This window comes from Thalassophryne amazonica, chromosome 2 (assembly GCF_902500255.1).
Source record: "Thalassophryne amazonica chromosome 2, fThaAma1.1, whole genome shotgun sequence".
In the NCBI taxonomy this organism is placed as follows: domain Eukaryota; kingdom Metazoa; phylum Chordata; class Actinopteri; order Batrachoidiformes; family Batrachoididae; genus Thalassophryne; species Thalassophryne amazonica.
In genome coordinates this window covers 86,025,934-86,046,239 of record NC_047104.1, presented here as the reverse complement: position 1 = coordinate 86,046,239, position 20,306 = coordinate 86,025,934, and the positions used below count along the sequence as shown (strand labels likewise).

At 43.0% G+C, this 20,306-nt stretch overlaps 1 protein-coding gene across 1 annotated transcript in view; it reads right to left on the bottom strand.

Annotated features, from left to right (window-relative positions):
- The window catches only part of elp4 (elongator acetyltransferase complex subunit 4), a 234,993-nt gene that overhangs the window by 130,426 nt on the left and 84,261 nt on the right, over nucleotides 1–20,306 (bottom strand). The window contains exon 8 of the mRNA XM_034188702.1: nucleotides 2,640–2,748. Coding sequence (XP_034044593.1) covers nucleotides 2,640–2,748 — 109 coding nt within the window. The remainder of the gene's footprint in view (nucleotides 1–2,639; nucleotides 2,749–20,306) is intronic.

The following is a 20,306-nucleotide window of genomic DNA, read 5'->3' as shown; positions in this document are numbered from 1 at the left end:
CAAAATTGAAAATTATCGGTTATCAGTTAGCTGTAGCAAGAGAACTCTGGGGGACCTCAAGGAGACCAGCATTGACACAGATATTTGGGAGGAACTAGCCAAAGGATGAAATAATGGGAAGAGGGCGGTCAAGGAGGGTATCAAAAGGGCAGAGATCAAGTGGCAAGAAGGTTCAAGATAGAATGGGTCAACAGAAGGAAAGACTGATACACCAGACTTTGTCAACCTTCATGTGTGACTTACGCAGTAGATATTGTCATTCATGCATCGGCCTGCGCAGTCACAGACAAAGCCATGTAATGCGCCGAGACCACTGAAGGGTGCAAACACCCCTGAAGGACAGATGTTTACTACTTAAGGGTTCTTGCATGCAAAGAGGTTTTTTTTATTGTGTTATTGCTAGTAAGCAAAATGCAGATGCTGCACATCAAGTTATCCACAAGTTGTCACAACCTCCGGTGCTTGTCTGTTCCCACTGGCATTAACCTCTAAGGAAGGAGGTTTCTTGAAATGTGCCCCTGTGTGCCGGACACCACACATAACCAACCTCAAACTAATGACATTGCTGTTAACTATTTTTTTAAGCATTCCTACTCTTAAGCAGGCTTGATATTCAGGAGTTTTACTCTGAAATGTCAAAATGTTAGAACCGTATGGTTCCTTTGTGTTGTAGTTGTGCTCTTCTCAGTGGTGGAGTAGTATACCTTAGCTTAACACAGCTCCATTATCTTTGGCCAAAACTGTGCTGAAAATGAGGCAAACAGAATGAAAAAAACAGAAATGGCTCCAGGATGATACTGACCAAAAAGAGGTTGCTTCATCTTTCAATATTTTTTTTGAATTGACATCTTATTTTTTTGTGCAGATGAATTGCCCTATAAACTCATCCTAATCATGCTAGAATGTCATTCTTTCCAAAAAGCGCTATTCAAGTTATATATTGTAAATTCCTGTATTTTTTTTCACACTGCAATGTATCTCAGACAAAAACATCACAATGTCAGTTTTCTGACAGTATTACACAGCCCTAAGAAGACAAGAAAGACATGATTGTTTTACATCAGCATTTGTACCAAATGTCACAGTTTGAATATAGTCCAATGGAAATATGGCACAGTCGTGAAATTCGTTTAATAGCACACTCGAGTCAAAACTTCCACAGTATAAGTGGGACCAACACATATGTCAGTACCTACATATTACACAAACTCAATTATGGTTGCATTGTGCAGGACATTTTCCATCTATTAAGACCAATTAGAGTGATAAGAGACAGCAAAAAACCTATAAGCTACCGATTTCCCCCAAAAAGACAACAGGAAGCTCCACTTTAATGTTGTTTCCCCACTTTTAACCATCGAGATACATTTAAGAAAAGTAAAGCAGAAGTATCTTGATAAAAATTAAAATGAGAAAGAAAGAAGAGTTGGAGGGACTAATGGAGAAAGGGAGACAGACAGAGAAAGAGGGGGATGGTGGGTTTTCTCCTCTGTGCACTTGGGTGATTTTCCTGTGCCTGATTTGCAGTGACAGGCTTCCCAGCATGCTTTGAGCCGCCCTGAACTGCTGCCGCAAACACACGTGCACGCGCACTGTCACGCTTGTACCAGATGTGTTTGCGCTCCTGAACACACATCCAAACAGACACACACACACAAACGTATTTCATAACCCAACCACAACCCCTGTGACTGGTTTAACAGTAGCCAACGACATTCTGAAGAGTCGGTCAGATACAATATTAATCGCACTCGGTCTGAAAAATAAATTGTCACCAGCCTTTAGGAATGCATATGCAAAGGAATGCGATCACAACAAAATGGGTCATTTAAATAAAACAATGTCGGACAACTTCACAATCTCACAGCGAGTGTTTTCGCCACTCATGCCTTCATTTGTCGTAAGTAGGGCTGTCTAACCCGAGGACAGGCGGGGTGGGGGGCAAAAAGAGAGCGAAAAGCACAAGAGTGACTGGGAGAGTTCGAGAGGCGCCACTAAAAATACTCCCTTTACTTAAACTGACCTTTATGTGCGGAGAGTGTGATAGAAAATAGGGAAGCAACAGTGAAAAAAATGGCAAAGCCTGAAAAGAAAAGTGACGATGAGAAGTGGGAGAGCAGAGGCAAACTGCAGTGCCCTCCCTGCCTCTGCAGTGCCATCCTCTTCCTTACTGAAAGCCTAGCCCGCCATTTATTAGCAGGGAATGCTGGCCATGGAGACATTGAGCGAGAGATCAAGTGATAGAGGTGGAGAGGAAGAGAGAGTGATGGTGAGAATATCGATTCCCCCTCGTGTTGGTCTGCTCTGCTCCAGAGCCTCAGGGGTACGGGACTGGGGAAGGAGAGGGGGCAAGGCAAGAGGAGAGAGAGAGAAAGAGAAAGAGAAAGAGAGAGAGAGAGGCTCTGCTTTTTGGGAGGGGGGAGGAGAAGGGGTACGGTGTGGCAGCTGAATCCCCCCTGGCTTGTCTACTGAGGCGCACGTCTGATTGAGCAGCAGCACGCTAACGCACGCTGACAGCCTGGCCTGCAAGGGGCTGCCCTGCCTCCACCCACAGCCCAGCCCTGGCCTTAATGCACTGCCTATGCAAGTGTGTGTTTGCTGCAAAAGCGACGGAAACGTACGAGAGTGTGTGCTCTTACCATGGTAATCTTTGTAGAGTGGGTTGGTATCTCTCTCAGAGCCCTTGAAAGATTCTAGGGCTATGGCATTGTCACATAACCTGGTTATGCTGCCCACTAGAGCTCTGTTCTGCAGGAGAGAGAGAGAGAGGGAGAGAGAGAGAGAGAGAAACATGGGCAGGTAATTAAAAACCTCCTGACGGATTACCAGTGTTGCAATTAAATCAAGGTCATTATTTCCTGCGGCCAGGTCATTCCTGTCCATGGCTGAGGTGATTGAGGTGAGGGTGCTGACTTTTAGAGCACTGATCAGGGTGACGCAGGAGATACAGACCAGTGGACACATATTTGACAAACATCTACACAAGTGCCACAGGGGGGGGGGGGGGGGAAATCCATTCACCAGGCTGCTGAAATTACTTTAGCTCATTAAACAACAGTTTTAGGAAAAATTGTCTCAGTTGTGCATGCTGTCAAATCAACACACAGTAGGTGAGGAAAGGGTCAGATGTTTGATGGGGAGAGCTCCCCCTACTGGTTAGGTCAGTGATTGGACAAGAAAGAGATAAAATACAGGTTAGGAAAAAAAAAGAAAAGAATGAAGGACAAACATACTAAAAAACAAAAAAAGGTGGAGGAAGAGCGTAAGGGAAGTGCAGGCAGAGAGAGGGAGAGGGATACTGGGATGGAGAGAGGAATACTGCATTATTAATGTATTTGCCTCTTGAATCATTCACATCTTTCTCTGTGTGTTGGCTGCCACTGCCTAATGCAGTTTTCATGCCTTCGTGCCCCCCCCCCACTCTTGCTTCTTCCTTTTCATTTCTGTCCTACTTTTAAAATATGAATCCTCCACTGGTCAGGACTACCAGCACTTACAGGATATCTGAGGTCAGTCACGAGCAGCAATTAAAGTCAGGGAAAGACTTTGGCTACACCGATGGTACAGTATGTCCAAAAGCTTCTGTGTGAGTGACTTAAACTCAATTTCACTCAAACCCAGTAATGATTCCCCTCTATTTACTTAAATACAGAGATAAAGCGCTCTGGCAGAGACCCAAAACGTCTCAAAGCCACCGAAATGAAGCATCCACACAGAACTATTCAGTACAGCAGCAGCATCAGCAGAATGAGGTCATCTCCACACACACGTGCCACAGACTGTCAAATTTAAAGACACGACCCACAGAAAAAGTTACAGCAAGAAAGTGTTGTTTCAGTTCTGCAATGAAGATCTGTGATTTCTCAAACGGTTCAGATTCCGCCATCGTACGTACACCGGGAACTCCTTGAAACTCACTGGGCCTTAGGTGACAGGTCACAGCCATAGACTGTATACATGTCACCCGTAGATATTCTGTTCCGAAGCGCCGGTGTTCTGTCGAGATGAACTGCCCCATCGAACTGATATTCCCACAGCGCAAATCGATAGTTACGTGTGCATCTAACAATATTCTGCTGTAAAGACAGCAGTGTACATGCAAGTCTTTACTTTTTTAAATTGAAAAGACACTTATTACTGTATTTTTATGTAAAGACAAAACTTACACAGGTTTTCTTCAGTGGCCGTGTCCCATCGAGATGCGCTCCACCACCCAACTGTGCACGCGCACCTAACCCAACGAGTTGAGCTCAGCTACCGAAGAAAAGTAGAAAACCCACACAAGTTTTGTCTGTACATAAAAATACAGTCATGTGTCTTTTCAATTTAAAAAAAGTAAAGACTTGTGTGTACACACACACACTGTCTTTAAAGCAGAATATTGTCGTTAGATGACGGGGAGTTCATCGCGATGGGGACATGCGCATGCGCAGTTGCATGGTAGAGGTAGATAAACTTGATGGGGGGAGGTGTTAAAGCCCAGGAGAGAGAAAACTGTGCATGTGTGCGCATGCGCAGTTGCACGGTGGAGATCCTCTCGACGGGTAGATCATCTTGTCGGGACACGGGTTTTAAGGTCAAATGGGGCATTTCCAAACGTCGCCATAATGGCGGCGCCTGACTCCACCAGCCCAGGCTCATGCTTTTTTTTCATGCTCCCATCACGAAATGACATGACGTGCATTTTTTTTCTAACCCTACCCCATTCACCTAAACCAGTGGTGTCCAAACTATTCCAGAAAGGGCCGAGAGGGTGCAGGTTTTCTTTGCAGCCAATGACTTCAGCAGGTGATTTCACTGATGAACTCATCCCACCTGCTCCAAGTGATGTTAATCAGTGAAATCACTTGCTGAAGTCAGTGGCTGCAAAGAAAACCTGCACCCTCTCGACCCTTTCTGGAATAGTTTGGAGACCACTGCCCTAAACCTAACCATCACTACCACAGACCCCCCCCCCCCCCCCCCACTGGCGTCACCCCAGATTTCGTGATACCGTCATCAAATGAATTTGTGCTCTTGTCACAAAAATGTGGCACTTTTTGTGATGGTATAACTAACTAATAGATTAATTTATTTTTTGTGATGCCATCATGAAATGGCGTGACATTGGGTATAGACTCCGCCTAACTCCTGACCATCCTGTGAATGGGTAAAGAAGTAGAATGTGGACAAAAGAGGTGAGACCTGGATAGGACGAATGAAGCCCAAACACACCCCCATCTCAGACATCTACAAACAAGCCAAAACTAGCAGGCTTAGTATCTTGCTTCTGTGCTTTATTTACACATATTTTTGGAGACTAGCCTATGATTTTCATAACTACTGGCTTGGGTGCACGTTGTAAAATCCATAGCCAGATTATTGCCTCAGCAACTGTGGAGTAACAGTAGAGATAACATCACCAAATGTTCGATACCTGCTAATTACTGCTAACAGTGCTAATATAGAAATTAAATAATAATAAAACTTCACTCAACAGAAATACTGGAACACAGACATCTTAGATGGTCCTTTAGTACAACTCCAAAACAGTAAAAAGTTGAGATGGTAGGTAAAATGGAAATTAAAGGGAAAAAAGTGATTCTGATATTTACTTTGATTTTTCTTTCATTGCAGGTAGTATGAACACAATATATTGCATATTTTGTGTGGTCAGCTTTATTCAATTTGTTAAGATCCATTCCTGCAATTAAAGCCTGCAACACATTTACAGTTTTATAAAGCTGTTATTCCTTCTCTTCAAGTGTTATTTTGTCCCATTCCTCCTGCAAGCAAATCTTGGAGGTGTGTAATGCTACATCATTTGATTTTTCATTTCAAAATTCTCCACATATTCTCTGTTGGGGATGGGTCAGAATTGCAGGCAGACGAGTCAAATATCTGCACCCTGTTCTTCTGCAGCCATGCCTTTATAATGTGTGCAGAATGTGGTTTTGCATTGTCCTGCTGAAAAATGAGTGTCGAAAATTTGACAATTTGACATGAGCTTCTATGGGGAGTAATAATCTTTTGGAGTTAGCCTCAATCGGCCATTAAAGGCAATTCAAGATTTAGCACCTCTGCACTTTTTAAAATTCTTTCATTTTGTCTGGCTATAACACAGAGACAGGAGAAGCCCAGTGTTAGCGTATTTGAGACTATTGTGTGTGCACATGGCCAAATATTAGGGGGTAGGTGTAACCTTTAACAAGGCTATAGCACCAAAATTGCCCAAAACATAATTATTAAGGCAAGTAGTAATTTCCAGCTTTTGAACTATGATAAGACTGAAATGATGGTTCTTGGTCCAGCGAGACATCGGCATCAGTTTGACCAGCTAGGACTTAGTTTAGGTTTGTGTGCTATACATGATAACACACAAACACACAAAGTGAGGAACCTTGGGGTAATAAGACATCACAAGGGCTGCTTTCTTCCATCTGTGAAATATAGAGAAGATTTGTCCCATCCTGTCTATGGCTGATGCTGAGACCCTGATACATCCATTTGTTTCCTCTAGATTAGATTATTGCAATGTTTTATTTTCTGGGTTGCCGCTGTTCAGAATTAGGGGTCTTCAATTGGTTCAAAACACTGCTGCCAGACTCTTGACACAAAGCATAAGGTTTGACCACATTATTCCCATTTTGGCGTCTCTTCACTGGCTGCCTGTCTCTGCGAGATCAGATTTTAAGGTCCTGCTACTGGCCTATAAAGTTGTTCACGGACTGGCACCACCCTACTTGGCAGCCCGGGCTGCGCTCACAGGATGCAGGATTGCTCTGTGTCCCTAGGGTGAATAAAAAGTCTGTGGGACATAAAGCTTTTTCCTATCGTGCCCCAGTCCTGTGGAATGATCTCCCTGTTTTAGTGAGGCAGTCAGACTCTGTGGAGACTTTTAAGTCACGTCTGAAGGCTCATTTATTTGCTATTTTATATGATTAATATATTGCTTTTTATTCTTTTATTTATTTTTTACCTTTTTATCATGTTTTTAACCTTTTCATCATGCTCTTTGATTTTTTTCATTTAATTTGTTTTGGTTTTATTGTGAGTTGTTTTATGTGAAGTGCCTTGAGATGACGACGTTGTGATTTGGAGCTCTGTAAGTTTAATAAATTGAAACTGAACTGAAGTAGGACTGGTTGGATGAATGTCTTGGCATACTACTACATAAGAAGACTTTCAATGTTTAGATATACTGTCACACTCCCCCGTCAATCTTTAACCAACTAAAACTCCACATTCTTAATGAAGCTTCTTTGTACTAATCTCAAAACCACTGAAGAAACTGTTTGAGGCTGTAGCACCTAAAATTAGGAATGAGTGGCCTTTAGCATTTTATTCCAGTGATTCTGTGAATACGTTTTAAAACTACCTGAAGATGCTTTCATCTACAATGGACTTTTGGTAGTCTATGACCAAGTGGTGCAGGTTTATCTTGGAACAGTGTGACCATGAAGCAGTGTAAGGTGATAACAGCGGATGTCTCTTAACACAATTTCAATGGGAAAGCTAACACTTAGCAATGCTAAGTGCTATTCTACGCTTACATATTGACTATGGTAGATGTGATGATGGCGATCATATGTTTAATAATGGCAAATGAACAAATGAAATAATCAAGAAACACAAACGTGATGGCAATCTGATGTTTCATGACCATCATGTCAAACACATGGACCACTGAACCACTGAAACACATCAATAAGCTTCTGGCATAATTCTGGCTGGATATTTGACCTTTCTTGGCAGAACTGGTACAGTTGGTTTTAATTGGTTGGTTTCCTGCCATGGACCTGGCTTTTAAGTGTAGTCCACAAATTTTCGATAGGGTTGAGGTCAGAGCTTTGGGAAGGCCACTTCAGAAGATTAATGTTAGCCTGCTTTATCCAAATGGCAACCAGGTTTGATGTATGTTTTTGGATCACTGTCCTGTTCCAGCTCTCCACTGTGGCCAAGTTTCAACCATCTAGCTGTTGACTTGATGTAATGTTGAAGAATTTGGAGGTAGTCCTTCTTTATTATTTATCCACGTTGCGCAATGCACCAGCACCACTGACAGCAAAAACAGCCCCAGAACTTGATGATACCACCACCATGCTTGACAGGTGGTACAGTGTTCTTAGGTTTGAAAGCCTCACCTTTACTCCTCCAAACATGCAGTGTTATCGTTTTCATTTTCTTTCACTAAAACATCACATCTAGGCTTGCTTCTCAGATGTACCTTCTGGCAAATTGCTCAACTTTCAGGTCTTTTTTTTTTTTTTTAAAGAAAATCCTCCTCTATACCACATCATCAAAACTTGCACTGTGCATAATTCCTTCAATCACAGCCAGAGAAGTCTATAACTTCTTCTGGGTTGTCTGAGCATCTTGGTGGCTTTCCTCACTTATCTCTTTCTTGCACAGTCACTCAATTTTTGAGAACTGTCTACTCCATGCAGATTTACCATAGAGTGCCATACTGTTTGTATTTCTTCATAATTTATGTAAGTAAATTCCAAGACATATTCAGTGACTTGGAAATGTTCATGTATCCATCTCCTGACTTGTCTGAAGAAAACTGGCAATAAAGCTGATTATTTACAGGTATTATACCAAAGGGGCCCATTACTTATGCAACCCATCATCTTGGCTTTTATATTTATTTATATCAAGTTGTAGAGATTTGTTTTCAGTTTGAGTTTAAGGAACATAATTTTAAAAATTTTTATATTTACTTTTTGTATTTGAAATGGCATAAACAAATTAAAATGTGTGAAATACCATGGGGCAGAATACTTTTGCAAGCCACTGTATACTGAAAGCCAAGTGGCCTCTGTGTGCGTGTATGCATGCGTGTGCATGCGTTCGATCACAGAGAAACTGGGGAGAGCTAACGTGTGCTGTTTGGTAAACATGTTTTTTTGGATCAAGGATGAACGCCGCAAAAACAGAAAGTTAATGTGACTATTATTTTTGGAGAAATTAGGGATATTATGTAACAACAGTAAACAATGGATGCTGATAATGAAATTCTGGACTCACACACCATTCCAGCAGAGGGCGGTAAATCATCTATATATTAAAAGCCAAGTGGTCTCTGTGTACGTGTGTGTAAATTCCATCATGGAGAAACTGGGAAGAGCTGACATTTGCCGCTTGGTATGCTTGTGTATTTTGGGCTAAGGATGAACACCTTAGAAGTAATGTTTTTGGAGAAATTAGGGATATTACATAACACCAGTGAACAATGGACGTTGTCAGTTGTAAAACCTGACATCAACTAAATGTGCCAAATAATAAATACAATTATTCACAAAACTTTCTCATTTTAATTTCATGCACTTTCAGTTAAAATTATTACAGAAACTTTGCAAAATTTATGACCACCCCTGAAAAATGTCAGCTACCTATTTTATAATGGAGTGGAGCGAGCAGCAGAGCAGACGCTCGGCGTTTGTATCGACGGCCTTACCATTTGAATCAAAAGTAGTTCTGGAACCGGATTGTTACAGCCCGTGGCCAAGTTCGGAGTCCGCCAACCAGGCCCACGGCCACGTTCTGAGTCCGCCAACCTGGTCCGCGCCCGCGTCAGTGTCCGCCATCCAGGCCGCCAACCAGGTCCGCGGCTCGTCGGAGGCTGCCAACCAGGCCCGCGGCTCATCGGAGGCCGCCAACCAGGAGCGGAGCGTCGGAGTCCATGACCAGCATTGGCTGCAACTTTGTCATCCCTGCGGGGAAGCTGGGACGTCACAGCAAAGCTAGCTTAGCCTCTGTAAGCTGGCTTTCAGTGTTTGGGAACTGCAGTGTGATTTGTTTTTAATCAAGACCTACTGCATCCTGAAAGCAACATTGCCTTAAAAAACCTTCAAAAAGACATGGAGAAATTAAAGGAGTCCATGAACATGATGTCTATGAAAATGGCTTCTTTGATAAAATAAAACCACATCATTACATAACTGCTGGGAGAAATCAAACAGTTTAAAAAGACAGAATTCTGAACAAGAACAGAAAACGGAAAATCGGGTGTCTGACTTGGAGCAGTACTCACAAATGAACGATGTCATCATCTCCGGACTAAAAATCAAACCAAGGAACTTTTCACAAGCGGTAACGAAGTTAGTGCTGAGGACGGTGGACATGAGGAAACTACGGAGGAACAGGTGACTGCATTCCTCCACAGTAAACATACTGACATTAATACCGAAAATATCGAAGCATGTCACACTCTGCCGTCTTGGGATAAGACATCCACTCCAGTTATCATCATCCACTTTGCAAACAGAAAGCACAAAACTGAATTACTTAAACAGGAAAGGAAGCTGAAAGGCACAAATGTTTATATAAATGAACGTCTTACCAAGAGTAATGCGGACACTGGTAGGAAAACAAGTCTGCTTAGAAAACGGTAAAATTCATTCAGTCTGGGTCAAAAACTGAAAGGTTTTTATCAAACCAAAAGATGCACCTGAAAATGCCAGAAGACTGTGCATCAGGAATATGTGTCAGAACGCTTTGAGTAAGGATGTTTCATCCTTTGTTCATGGACAAATCTTACTAAACTGCATTTCTTGGATTGTGGATTACATTTATTTTATGATGGCAACTGAGTTTTCACAATTTACTCCTGTACAGGAGCTCAATTTAAAAAATTTTGATAACACCGAACATAGATTTCATAACACTGAAAATAATATTGATCCAGATTGTTTCTTTCTTAAAAACAGAAATTATCATTGTAATTATTTTACTGAGGAACAATTTAAGCAATATTCCTTCACAAATGGGGCATTCTCTATGATACATTTTAGTAGTACAAGCCTTTCTATGAATTTTTCCAAAATTCAGGACTGTTTAAAAACTGCTAATAAATATTTTTCAGTTACTGCAGTTACCAATACATGGTTGAAAGATGAGTATATTGATTCTGTCATGTTTGAGGGTTATGATTTTTTTTTTTTTTTGCCAGAAATAGGGTTTCTGGCACTATCTGCCACCTTATCACAGTGGCAGATAGTGCTGCCACTGTGCCACCTTATCACAGTGGCAGTTCGTGCTGCCTCTGCCACCTTATCGTGGTGGGGGAGTTTGCCTTCCCGGATGATCCTAGGAGCTATGTTGTCGGGGGCTTCGTGTCCCTGGTAGGGTCTCCCATGGCAAACAGGTCTGAGGTGACGGGCCAGACTAAGGGCAGTTCAAAAGCTCCCATGACTGACACGAAATCAAGGACCAAGACGTCGCCCGGTATGGCGGAGCCGGGGCCCCACCCTGGAGCCAGGCCTGGGGTTGGGGCTCGCGTGCGAGTGCCTAGTGGTCGGGCCTTAGCCCACGGGGCCCGGCCGGGCTCACTCCAAAAGAGTGATGTGGGCCCGCCCTCCTGTGGGTTCACCATCTGCAGAGGGGGCCATGGGGGTTGGGTGCAGAGAGGACTGGGTGGCAGTCGAGGGCAGGTGGCACTGCGGCCCGGTCCGCACTCACAGCTTCTGGCTGTTGGGACATGGAACGTCACCTCGCTGGGGGGGAAGGAGCCTGAGCTTGTGCGGGAGGTTGAGAGGTACCGACTAAAGATAGTCGGCTCACCTCCATGCACAGCTTGGGCTCTGGTACCCAACTCTTGGAGAGGGGCTGGATGCTCCACTTTTCTGGCGTTGCTCATGGGGAGAGGCGGTGAGCTGGGGTAGCATTGCTAATTGCTTCCCAGCTCCAGGATCTCCTCAATCCCATCGTCACGTCTTCCGAAGAGGAAGCAGAGACTGGGGACTCAGAGGCGGACTCGTCCATCACCCAGGCCAAAGTCACAGAGGTGGTCAGAAAGCTCCTTGGTGGCAAGGCTGCTGGGGTGGACGAAATGCATCCTGAGTACCTTAAGTCTCTGGATGTTGTAAGACTGTCTTGGTTGACACATCTCTGCAACATCGCGTGGCGGTCGGGGACAGTACCCCTGGACTGGCAGACTGGGGTGGTGGTCCCTCTGTTTAAGAAGGGGGATCGGAGGGTGTGTTCCAACTACAGAGGGATCACACTCCTCAAGCCTACCCAGTAAGGCCTATTACAGTGCTGGAGAGGAGAATCGACCGATAGTCGAAACTTGGATTCTGGAGGAGCACTGTGGTTTTCGTCCTGGTCGCAGCACACTGGACCAGCTCTACACCATCCATCGGATGCTCGAGGGTTCATGGGAGTTCACCCAACCAGTCCACATGTGCTTTGTGGATCTGGAGAAGGCATCTGACTGTGTCCCTTGAGGCGCCCTGTGGGGGGTGCTGCGGGAGTACGGGGTCCTTTGCTAAGGGCTATCCCATCCCTGTACGACCGCAGCAGGAGCTTGGTTCGCATTGCCGGTAGTAAGTCAAACCTGTTTCCAGTGCACGTTGCCCTCCGCCAGGGCTGCCCTTTGTCACCGGTTCTGTTCATTACCTTTATGGACAGATTTTCTAGGCGCAGCCAGGGTGTAGAGGGGGTCCGGTTTGGGAACCACAGAATCTCATCTCTGCTGTTTGCGGATGATCCTCCAAATCTTAGGCCATGGTTCCCGACCGGAAAAAGGTGCCTTGCCCTCTTCAGGTCGATGGGGTGTCCTTGCCTCAGGTGGAGGAGTTTAAGTATCTCGGGGTCTTGTTCACGAGTGAGGGACGGATGGAGCGTGAGATCGATAGACGGATCGGTGCTGTGTCTGCAGTGATGCGGTCGCTGTATCGGACTGTCGTGGTGAAGAGAGAGCTGAGTGGGGGGCAAAGCTCTCGATTTACCGATCGATCTACGTTCTGACCTTCACCTATGGTCATGAGATTTGGCTCATGACCGAAAGAACAAGATCGCGAGTACAAGCGGCCGAGATGAGTTTCCTCCGCAGGGTGGTTGGGCGCTCCCTTAGAGATAGGGTGAGGAGCTCTGCCACTCGGGAGGAGCTCAGAGTCGAGCCGCTGCTCCTCCACGTCCAAAGGATCCAGCTGAGGTGGCTGGGGCATCTTTTCCAGATGCCCCCTGGACACCTCGCTGGAGAGGTGTTCCGGGCACGTCCCATCAGGAGGAGACCCCGGGGAAGACCCAGATCACGCTGGAGGGACTACGTCTCTCAGCTGGCTTGGGAACGCCTCGGGGTTCCCCAGGAGGAGCTGGGGGAGGTGTGTGTGGATCGGGAGGTCTGGGCGGCTTTGCTTGAGCTGTTGCCCCCGTGACCCGAACTAGGATAAGCGGAAGAAAATGGATGGATGGATGGGTAAATAAATGGGGTGGTGGTGTGGCTCTTTATGTGAGATCCAATTATCACTGTGAAATTGTTCCAAATGTCATTTTCTTTGGATGGTGTTATGGAATGTGTTACTGTGGAAATTACATGTGAAAAATAAAAAAAACAGAATTATAAGTTGTATTTATAGAGTCCTCGAATCGAATATAAACATTTTTGTGGAGAAGTTGACTGAAATGTACAACTCAACTAAAAACAATAAGCTCTTATTTGTTTGTGGAGACTTTAACATAGATTTTCTAAATCCTCATAGCCACATACATATTGTGGAATTCTTAGATTCTGTGTTCTGTATGGGATTATATCCAGCGATAACACATCCGACCAGGATTACTACAAACAAATCAACACTAATTGACAATATATGAACAAATGTTATTGTTGGGAATTTAACAGGTGGATTACTTATTAGTAACATTAGGGATCACTTGCGGATTTTGTTGTTTACAATTCCTTAGTTGATAAAGTCGACCATATTGACATTCCAAATTTTAAAAATAACCGAGGAATCTATGGCTAATCTTAGAACGGATTTATCGCACCAAAATTGCATGACATTTACACTGAAGGCATTGACCAATTATATGAATCATTTATCTCCATTATCTCCAAATTATATGATAAACATTGCCCACTGATATTAAATGCTGGACACAAGCGAGATACTGATAAACCTTGGATCACAAAGGGACTGCTGAATGCATGTAAAAATAATTGTTTTTTTGTACATGCAATTTTTAAAATGCAGAACAATTGAGGCTGAGTATAAACATGACATATAAAAACAAGTTAATATTATGCGATCTTGCAAAAGGCAGTATTACAGTGATTTGTTGGAAAAAAATAAAACAAACTTCAGGTGTACTTGGAAGCTCTTAAATGAAATCATCAAAAATAAAAAAGCTGTGAAAGATTACCCAACATATTTTTACTCAAATTCTGATAGAGTTGTTAAGGAAAAGAAAGGTATAGTAGATCATTTTAATGATAAATTAAAGGGGGGAAAAATAATCAACTGATTACGATGATTTTGATATGTCTTTGATAAAAATATAACTGATTGTGTCATTAAACCTTTAACTCATATCTGTAACTTGTCCTTAAGGACTGGGAGATTTCCCTCCAAGATGAAAATAGCTAAAGTGATACCGCTGTTCAAATCCAGTGAGAAACTACAGGCCAATCTCACTATTACCTCAATTTTCAAAAATTCTGGAAATAGTATTCTTTAAGAGGTTAAATGATTTTTTTATGCAAACTCACATACTAAATGAGCAGCAATATGGATTTAGAAAAAAAATCGTACTACTTCACTGGTGGAAATTGATTTTGTGGAACATATCACAAGTGCAATTGAAAATAAACAATATACTGTAGGGTTTTTTTCAACATACAGAAAGCATTTGATACTATAGATGAAACCTTACTATTGGATAAATTACGGAAGTATGGCATCAGAGGATTAGCTCACGACTGGATAGCCAGTTATTTGTGAAACAGGTATCAATGTGTTCACTTGGGTGGGATACATTTTTTGAGGTGTACTTGTGGGGTGCCCCATCAATCAATCAATCAACTTTTTTCTTGTATAGCGCCAAATCACAACAAACAGTTGCCCCAAGGCGCTCCACATTGCAAGGCAAGGCCATACAATAATTATGAAACACAGTCTACGTCTAAAGCAACATAACCAAGGGATGGTCCAGGGTCACCCGATCCAGCCCTAACTATAAGCCTTAGCGAAAAGGAAAGTTTTAAGCCTAATCTTAAAGGTAGAGAGGGTATCTGTCTCCCTGATCTGAATTGGGAGCTGGTTCCACAGGAGAGGAGCCTGAAAGCTGAAGGCTCTGCCTCCCATTCTACTCTTACAAACCCTAGGAACTACAAGTAAGCCCGCAGTCTGAGAGCGAAGCGCTCTAATGGGGTAATATGGTACTATGAGGTCCCTAAGATAAGATGGGACCTGATTATTCAAAACCTTATAAGTAAGAAGAAGAATTTTAAATTCTATTCTAGCATTAACAGGAAGCCAATGAAGGGAGGCCAACACGGGTGAGATATGCTCTCTCCTGCTAGTCCCCGTCAGTACTCTAGCTGCAGCATTCTGAACCAACTGAAGGCTTTTTAGGGAACTTTAGGACAACCTGATAATAATGAATTACAATAGTCCAGCCTAGAGGAAACAAATGCATGAATTAGTTTTTCAGCATCACTCTGAGACAAGACCTTTCTGATTTTAGAGATATTGCGTAAATGCAAAAAGGCAGTCCTACATATTTGTTTAATATGCGCTTTGAATGACATATCCTGATCAAAAATAACTCCAAGATTTCTCACAGTATTACTAGAGATCAGGGAAATGCCATCCAGAGTAACGATCTGGTTAGACACCATGCTTCTAAGATTTGTGGGGCCAAGTACAATAACTTCAGTTTTATCTGAGTTTAAAAGCAGGAAATTAGAGGTCATCCATGTCTTTATGTCTGTAAGACAATCCTGCAGTTTAGCTAATTGGTGCGTATCCTCTGGCTTCATGGATAGATAAAGCTGGGTATCATCTGCGTAACAATGAAAATTTAAGCAATACCGTCTAATAATACTGCCCAAGGGAAGCATGTATAAAGTGAATAAAATTGGTCCTAGCACAGAACCTTGTGGAACTCCATAATTAACTTTAGTCTGTGAAGAAGATTCCCCATTTACATGAACAAACTGTAATCTATTAGACAAATATGATTCAAACCACCGCAGCGCAATGCCTTTAATACCTATGACATGCTCTAATCTCTGTAATAAAATTTTATGGTCAACAGTATCAAAAGCAGCACTGAGGTCCAACAGAACAAGCACAGAGATAAGTCCACTGTCCGAAGCCATAAGAAGATCATTTGTAACCTTCACTAATGCTGTTTCTGTACTATGATGAATTCTAAAACCTGACTGAAACTCTTCAAATAGACCATTCCTCTGCAGGTGATCAGTTAGCTGTTTTACAACTACCCTCTCAAGAATCTTTGAGAGAAAAGGAAGGTTGGAGATTGGCCTATAATTAGCTAAGATAGCTGGGTCAAGTGATGGCTTTTTAAGTAATGGTTTAATTACTGCCACCTTAAAGGCCTGTGGTACATAACCAACTAACAAAGATAGATTGATCATATTTAAGATTGAAGCATTAAATAATGGTAGGACTTCCTTGAGCAGCCTGGCAGGAATGGGGTCTAATAAGCATGTTGATGGTTTGGATGAAGTAACTAATGAAAATAACTCAGACAGAACAATCGGAGAGAAAGAGTCTAACCAAATACCGGCATCACTGAAAGCAGCCAAAGATAACGATACATCTTTGGGATGGTTATGAGTAATTTTTTCTCTAATAGTCAAAATTTTGTTAGCAAAGAAAGTCATGAAGTCATTACTAGTTAAAGTTAATGGAATACTCAGCTCAATAGAGCTCTGACTCTTTGTCAGCCTGGCTACAGTGCTGAAAAGAAACCTGGGGTTGTTCTTATTTTCTTCAATTAGTGATGAGTAGAAAGATGTCCTAGCTTCACGAAGGGCTTTCTTATAGAGCAACAAACTCTTTTTCCAGGCTAAGTGAAGATCTTCTAAATTAGTGAGACGCCATTTCCTCTCCAACTTACGGGTTATCTGCTTTAAGCTACGAGTTTGTGAGTTATACCACGGAGTCAGACACTTCTGATTTAAAGCTCTCTTTTTCAGAGGAGCTACAGCATCCAAAGTTGTCTTCAATGAGGATGTAAAACTATTGACAAGATACTCTAACTCCCTTACAGAGTTTAGGTAGCTACTCTGCTCTGTGTTGGTATATGACATTAGAGAACATAAAGAAGGAATCATATCCTTAAACCTAGTTACAGCGCTTTCTGAAAGACTTCTAGTGTAATGAAACTTATTCCCCACTGCAGGGTAGTCCATCAGGGTAAATGTAAATGTTATTAAAAAATGATCAGACAAAAGGGAGTTTTCAGGGAATACTGTTAAGTCTTCTATTTCCATACCATAAGTCAGAACAAGATCTAAAATATGATTAAAGTGGTGGGTGGACTCATTTACTTTTTGAGCAAAGCCGATAGAGTCTAATAATAGATTAAATGCAGTGTTGAGGCTGTCATTCTCAGCATCTGTGTGGATGTTAAAATCGCCCACTATAATTATCTTATCTGAGCTAAGCACTAAGTCAGACAAAAGGTCTGAAAATTCACAGAGAAACTCACAGTAACGACCAGGTGGACGATAGATAATAACAAATAAAACTGGTTTTTGGGACTTCCAATTTGGATGGACAAGACTAAGAGACAAGCTTTCAAATGAATTAAAGCTCTGTCTAGGTTTTTGATTAATTAATAAGCTGGAATGGAAGATTGCTGCTAATCCTCCGCCCCGGCCCGTGCTACGAGCATTCTGACAGTTAGTGTGACTCGGGGGTGTTGACTCATTTAAACTAACATATTCATCCTGCTGTAACCAAGTTTCTGTTAGGCAGAATAAATCAATACGTTGATCAATTATTATATCATTTACCAACAGGGACTTAGAAGAAAGAGACCTAATGTTTAATAGACCACATTTAACTGTTTTAGTCTGTGGTGCAATTGAAGGTGCTATATTATTTTTTCTTTTTGAATTTTTATGCTTAAATAGATTTTTGCTAGTTATTGGTGGTCTGGGAGCAGGCACCGTCTCTACGGGGATGGGGTAATAGGGGGATGGCAGGGGGAGAGAAGCTGCAGAGAGGTGTATAAGACCACAGCTCTGCCTCCTGGTCCCAACGCTAGACAGTCACAGTTTGGAGGATCCCAAAAAATTGGCCAGATTTCTAGAAATGAGAGCTGCTCCCTCTAAAGTGGGATGGATGCCGTCTCTCCTAACAAGACCAGGTTTTCCCCAGAAGCTTTGCCAATTATCAATGAAGCCCACCTCATTTTTTGGACACCACTCAGACAGCCAGCAATTCAAGGAGAACATGCGGCTAAACATGTCACTCCCGGTCTGATTGGGGAGGGGCCCAGAGAAAACAACAGAGTCCGACATTGTTTTTGCAAAGTTACACACCGATTCAATGTTAATTTTAGTGACCTCCGATTGGCGTAACCGAGTGTCATTACTGCCGACGTGAATTACAATCTTACCAAATTTACGCTTAGCCTTAGCCAGCAATTTCAAATGTCCTTCGATGTCGCCTGCTCTGGCCCCCGGAAGACAATTGACAATGGTTGCTGGTGTCGCTAACTTCACATTTCTCAAAACAGAGTCGCCAATAACCAGAGTTTGATCCTCGGCGAGTGTATCGTCGAGTGGGGAAAAACGGTTAGAGATGTGAACGGGTTGACGGTGTACACGGGGCTTCTGTTTAGGGCTACGCTTCCTCCTCACAGTCACCCAGTCAGCCTGCCTTCCCGACTGCACGGGGTCTGCCAGGGGGGAACTAACGGCGGCTAAGCTACCTTGGTCCGCACCGACTACAGGGGCCTGGCTAGCTGTAGAATTTTCCACGGTGCGGAGCCGAGCCTCCAATTCGCCCAGCCTGGCCTCCAAAGCTACGAATAAGCTGCACTTATTACATGTACCGTTACTGCTAAAAGAGGCCGAGGAATAACTAAACATTTCACACCCAGAGCAGAAAAGTACGGGAGAGACAGGAGAAGCCGCCATGCTAAAACGGCTAAGAGCTAGTAGCTACGCTAAGCTAGCGGATTCCCAAACAGGGAATCCGACACTAGACAGGCTGTGGAGCAGCACAGGTAACGCACGACAACAGTGCTAAAATAAAATAAAAATCCACTAGACAGGCTGTGGAGCAGCACAGGTAACGCACAACAACAGTGCTAAAAAATAAAATAAAATAAAAATAAAAATCCACTGGACAGGCTGTGGAGCAGCACAGGCAACGCACGACAACAGTGCTAAAACAAAATAAAAATCCACTAGACAGGCTGTGGAGCAGCACAGGTAACGCACGACAACAGTGCTAAAACAAAATAGAAATCCACTAGACAGGCTGTGGAGCAGCACAGGTAACGCACAACAACAGTGCTAAAACAAAATAAAAATCCACTAGACAGGCTGTGGAGCAGCACAGGTAACGCACAACAACAGTGCTAAAACAAAATAAAAATCCACTAGACAGGCTGTGGAGCAGCACAGGTAACGCACGACAACAGTGCTAAAACAAAATAAAAATCCACTAGACAGGCTGTGGAGCAGCACAGGTAACGCACAACAACAGTGCTAAAACAAAATAAAAATCCACTGGACAGGCTGTGGAGCAGCACAGGTAACGCACAACAACAGTGCTAAAAAATAAAATAAAATAAAAATAAAAATCCACTGGACAGGCTGTGGAGCAGCACAGGCAACGCACGACAACAGTGCTAAAACAAAATAAAAATCCACTAGACAGGCTGTGGAGCAGCACAGGTAACGCACGACAACAGCGCTAAATAAAAATCCACTGGACAGGCTGTGGGGCAGCACAGGTAACGCACGACAACAGCGCCCAAAAAAATAAAATAAAAATCAAAATCCACTGGACAGGCTGTGGAGCAGCACAGGTAACGCACGACAACAGTGGTAAAAAATAAAATAAAAATCCACTGGACAGGCTGTGGAGCAGCACAGGTAACGCACGACAACAGTGCTAAAAAGTAAAATAAAAATCCACTGGACAGGCTGTGGAGCAGCACAGGTAACGCACGACAACAGTGATAAAAAAAATAAATAAATAAATAAATAAATAAAATAAAATAATAAAATAAAAATCCACTGGACAGGCTGCGGAGCAGCACAGGTAACACACGACAACAGTGGTAAAAAATAAAATAAAAATCCACTAGACAGGCTGTGGAGCAGCACAGGTAACACACGACAACAGTGCCAAAAAAAATAAAATCAAAATCAAAATCCACTGGACAGGCTGTGGAGCAGCACAGGCAACGCACGACAACAGTGCTAAAACAAAATAAAAATCCACTAGACAGGCTGTGGAGCAGCACAGGTAACGCACGACAACAGTGCTAAAATAAAATAAAAATCCACTAGACAGGCTGTGGAGCAGCACAGGTAACGCACAACA